Genomic DNA, 4285 nt, shown 5'->3' on the forward strand with positions numbered 1-4285 from the left:
TGAGTCGCTTGAACCCGGAAGGTAGAGTTTGCAGTGAGCAGAGACGGCGCCATTGCACTCCAGCCTGGGCAACAAGAGCGAAACTCCATCTCAAGAATGATATGGTCCTCCTTAAAACTAAATTTGTATTTTTTGAAATTCCAAAATTATATTTTTCCTTTTCATGTTATAAAATGAGATAATTGAGAACACATTTGGTGTTTGCGGTCTCTTAAGATCTTGCCTAACAAAATAAACATACAAAAAAATTGAGTAACTGTATTTTCCCCTTATTTGTACTGGTCAATGAAAACCCCATGTATGTACTTACATGTTTTACTTGTTCGTTACTCGCTGCAGTGGTTTGGAAATTTTGGTTACCCTGAGAATTCTCTGGGACCTTGTTAAATATGTAGATTGTTCCTAGGGCATCTTGCTCAAGAGAGTCTGGCATCAGTACCTAATTCTTACATTACTTTGCAATAATCCAGTTACTATGTACGTTGAGACCCAAGATGTTCATACTTGATCCCAGAAACTTTGGAACTAAGTATTCAGTTTCTTCAATAAACAGAGCACATCTTGTTTCATAGGTTTTGGGGGTTGGCCAGAACATGTCAACTAAGTATGACCTAGTTTCTACAGAGTTCTGAACAATTTAAAAAGTGAATTCCTGGCCGTTCACAAATTGGGAACTGACTGCATTGTTTGGAGAGCTAAGTGTTTCCACTGGGGAATCCCATGACAGGTGCTCAGCCCAATTCGGTTGAACGTTTTATTAAACATAGGAGTGAATTAAACCACTGGGTTTTAAATTAAGTACTTATACATAGAGCTTTTCAACTTGCCCCATAGCTTTTGTCCCATTAGTTTTGAGAATGCCGTGTAAAGCGCAAAGTAACCACTGTTGGTTGCGCTCTAGGGCGGGCGAGGACGGCTTGTTCCTGCAGTGCCCGGGCCTGCACGGAAGCGCCCTGGCAGAACTCAGCTGAGTATACACGCTTTTTCCCGCGCAGCCGGAGAGCTGAACAGCAAAGCGCTTCCCGAGGAAACTGTGTGTCAGCACAGCCTGGAGATAGCAGGCCCAGGGGGCAGCTCCACCACAGGAGACAGGACACGCCTCAGCCTGGGCAAATTCCCGGCCTCCTTTGGCTCTAAGCCAGCAGCCGCCGCCCGCCACCTCCTCTACTCCTCCGCCGTCACCCCGGCCGCCCTGCCGGCCCCGAACTTGTCCCCGCCTGGGCGCGCGGCCCCTCAGCCCGCGGGGCTGGCGGCGCGGTTGGGATGGGACCGATGTGGCGCATGCGTGGTGGCGCCACTAGGCGCGGGAGTTGCTGCGGCGGGGACGGTACTGTGGCCAGCCGAGGGCCAGGCCGCTCGGGCCGGACTCGTGGGGGTGGCAGCAACAGCGGCGGCGGCGGCGTGGGCTGGCGAGGCCGCGCGGACGGCGCCCGACAGCAGCTGGAGGAGCGGTTTGCCGACCTGGCGGCGAGCCACTTGGAGGCCATCCGTGCGCGGGACGAGTGGGACCGGCAGAACGCGCGGCTGCGTCAGGAGAACGCCCGCCTGCGGCTCGAGAACCGGCGGCTGAAGCGCGAGAACCGCAGCCTCTTCCGTCAGGCTTTGCGGCTCCCCGGCGAAGGCGGCGACGGGACGCCCACGGAGTCGCTCCGGGTCCCTGAAGAGGCCAGCACGAACCAGAGGGCTACAGACAGCGGCCCAGAGGACGAGCCGGGCAGCCCCAGGGCCCTGAGGGCCCGACTTGAGAAGCTGGAGGCCATGTACCGCCGGGCCCTGCTGCAGCTGCACCTCGAGCAGCGGGGACCACGTCCGAGCGCGGACAAGGAGGAGCAGCCTCTACAGGAACCTGACTCCGGCTTCCGCTCCCAGGATTCGGAGCCCTCCGGGTCCTGGCTGTAGCCGAGGCCGCAGCCAGAGAGAGGCGGGGCCTTGTGCGGGCCCCTCCTCCTCCGTTCCCAGCGCCCCCCACCTCGCGCACGCCCTGGCCCGCGCCCTAACCGCGGATACCTTGGACGACGGTGCCCTCCCGCCCCCGCCAGCGGACACTTACAGGTGGCGCTTGGCCATCCGCTTGGCGGAGGTCGAGTGGGTGCAAGGGCCCTCGGGACCTCCCACATGTACAGTTCCCCATGCCTCTTGCCCTGGCTAGTTTCCCTGGAGAGAGGCCTAGCCAACAAGGAAGGGACGGATTTTAAAACAGCAAGAACTGGGTGCCAAGAAACATTTCATATTCCCTGAACTTTTCTAGATGTTGTGAGAACCTGTTGTACTTTTTTTCCCTGTATTTTGGTTCTGAGGAATGAGTAATGCGTTTTTAATTGGTTGAGTTCGTACATTTTTCAATCCCCTAAAGCCTTCAGCTATTCTCTCTTATGTGGCCAACATTTTAAGTACAGTGTTTGCTTTTACAAGTCGGTGTTACTTGGATGTCCTATAAAATACCCAATTTTTATAAAGATGATATTTATAACCTAGGAATTCACACCTGCCTTGGCTGCAGTCCCTGTACATCTAATATATACTGATTTGTTTACCCCCAGAGAATTTTTAAATTATCTGCCTATATCGTGATCTTTTGAAAGGGTCAATAAATCTGGTGCATTAAAAATCATCTGAAAGGTTCCAACGAGCATTATTTGAAGTGTGTTAAATTTATATATATTTTTAAAAGATAACTTTGTGAATATACTAATTTAAATCTGGTTTTAGTTGTCCTTTGTAAACTATCATGTTCTTTTAGCTTTATGTAACAGTTATCTTTTAAAATAAAGATTAGATAGTCTAAAAGTTATTTTAATCTTTAATATTAGCTTAATTAGTACGTAATTTATCTTATTTTGGTAATTTACCTAATTTACCTTGTTTTGACTAAGGACTTCTAATAAATTATAAATTGTATATCAAAAGCTCCCCCAACAAAGTGATGTAAGTCTCAGTTATTTCAATGGCACAAAAAAGTCAGTAGTTTAGGGATAAATGTCCTAAAATTACTTCTATTGCGCTTCGTTAGTAACACTTTTGCCAACTAAGTAATGAAGAGGATACCATTGTACCTGATAAAAAATCATGGGTCTAAGAGTGTTTCAATGATGGAAAACATTTCATGGGGAAAAAATCATGAATAGAGTTGTCAGGGGAATAAAATATACTAGTTATGGCATAGTCCAAAAGTTTTAAATATTATATATTATAGAACAATGTACCAGGAAAACAAGTTTTGTGATTTGTCTAGTTCTGGGTTTTGAAGACACTATATTTTGCTTAAAGGTAATTGATATTCAGATGTGAATATTAGAATCTTCCCCTATGGCCAAAAAATATAAGAAGGAACTTGATGAGAAGAGGTAGGTATATGAAAATAAATTATATTCCCCTTGACTTCATTTTCTAAGAGTGAAAGAAATACAGTGATGTACTGCCTAACTGACATTTCAGTCAGGGATGGACTGCTTATATGATGATGGTCCCGTAAGATTATAATACTGTATTTTTATTGCACATTTTCTATGTGTAGACATGTTTAAATACACAACTGCTATTGCGTTGTAATTGCCAGCAGTATTCAGTACAATAACATGCTTCCCAACTTGTAGCCTAGCAGGAATGGGCTCTACCATATAGCCTAGGTATGTAGTAGGGTATACCTTCTAAGTTTGTGTAGGTACACTGTATTGTTCACATAACAAAATTGCCTAGTGATGCATTTCTCAGAAAACGTCCCATTGTTAAGAGACCCATGTCTGTAAAACATGTTTAGGAGGCAGTAGGAATTGGAGAACGGAAAAACGTTTGTCCACCTTACTGCTATTAAGTTGTAACTTCAGGCTTAAATTGGTTAAACTCTCCAAATCTTAGTATTCTCATTTGTAAAATGAACGTAAGGTCTACCTCAAAATATTATAAAAATGTTATTGAGATAATATAAGCAAAAGGCCTGCTTCAAAGTAAGCTCAATATCTGTGAGAATTATAATCCAAAGTCTGAAAATTGTAGATGCGTATTTTTCTTACACTTTTCCCTTGCTTTCTGTATCTTGCTTCTCTGACTTTAGAAGTATTAGCAAAGATATATAAATTTAGAATAAATTGACATTTTTTACTTCTTAGAAGCAAATAGAAGAGAGAAAAACCTATATAATAAGAATAATGAAATATAAGTTAAAAAAAATTGCCACATGTCACAAAATTGGGGATATTTAACCAGCCAAATTATTTAGTTTACATAGTTCTTAACCACTTTTTGTCTTAAAATTATATACATATGAATGCTAAAAATTGTAAATGTT

The 4285-nt window shown here is 44.7% G+C and overlaps 1 protein-coding gene across 1 annotated transcript; it reads left to right on the forward strand.

The window, feature by feature from the left end:
- The first annotated feature begins 746 nt into the window (after positions 1-746).
- TUSC1 (tumor suppressor candidate 1) lies at positions 747-2609 on the forward strand. Its single transcript, XM_023203863.2, has one exon. It carries the CDS (start codon positions 1264-1266, stop codon positions 1897-1899), a length of 636 nt encoding a protein of 211 aa, XP_023059631.2. The 5' UTR covers positions 747-1263; the 3' UTR covers positions 1900-2609.
- Positions 2610-4285: the final 1676 nt, after the last annotated feature.

This window comes from Piliocolobus tephrosceles, chromosome 14, assembly GCF_002776525.5.
Source record: "Piliocolobus tephrosceles isolate RC106 chromosome 14, ASM277652v3, whole genome shotgun sequence".
Classification (NCBI taxonomy): domain Eukaryota; kingdom Metazoa; phylum Chordata; class Mammalia; order Primates; family Cercopithecidae; genus Piliocolobus; species Piliocolobus tephrosceles.

What these genes read in the sequence shown, in the direction of transcription:
- TUSC1 (XM_023203863.2), top strand. Translation starts at nt 1,264, where the DNA reads ATGGGACCGATGTGGCGCATGCGTGGTGGCGCCACTAGGCGCGGGAGT.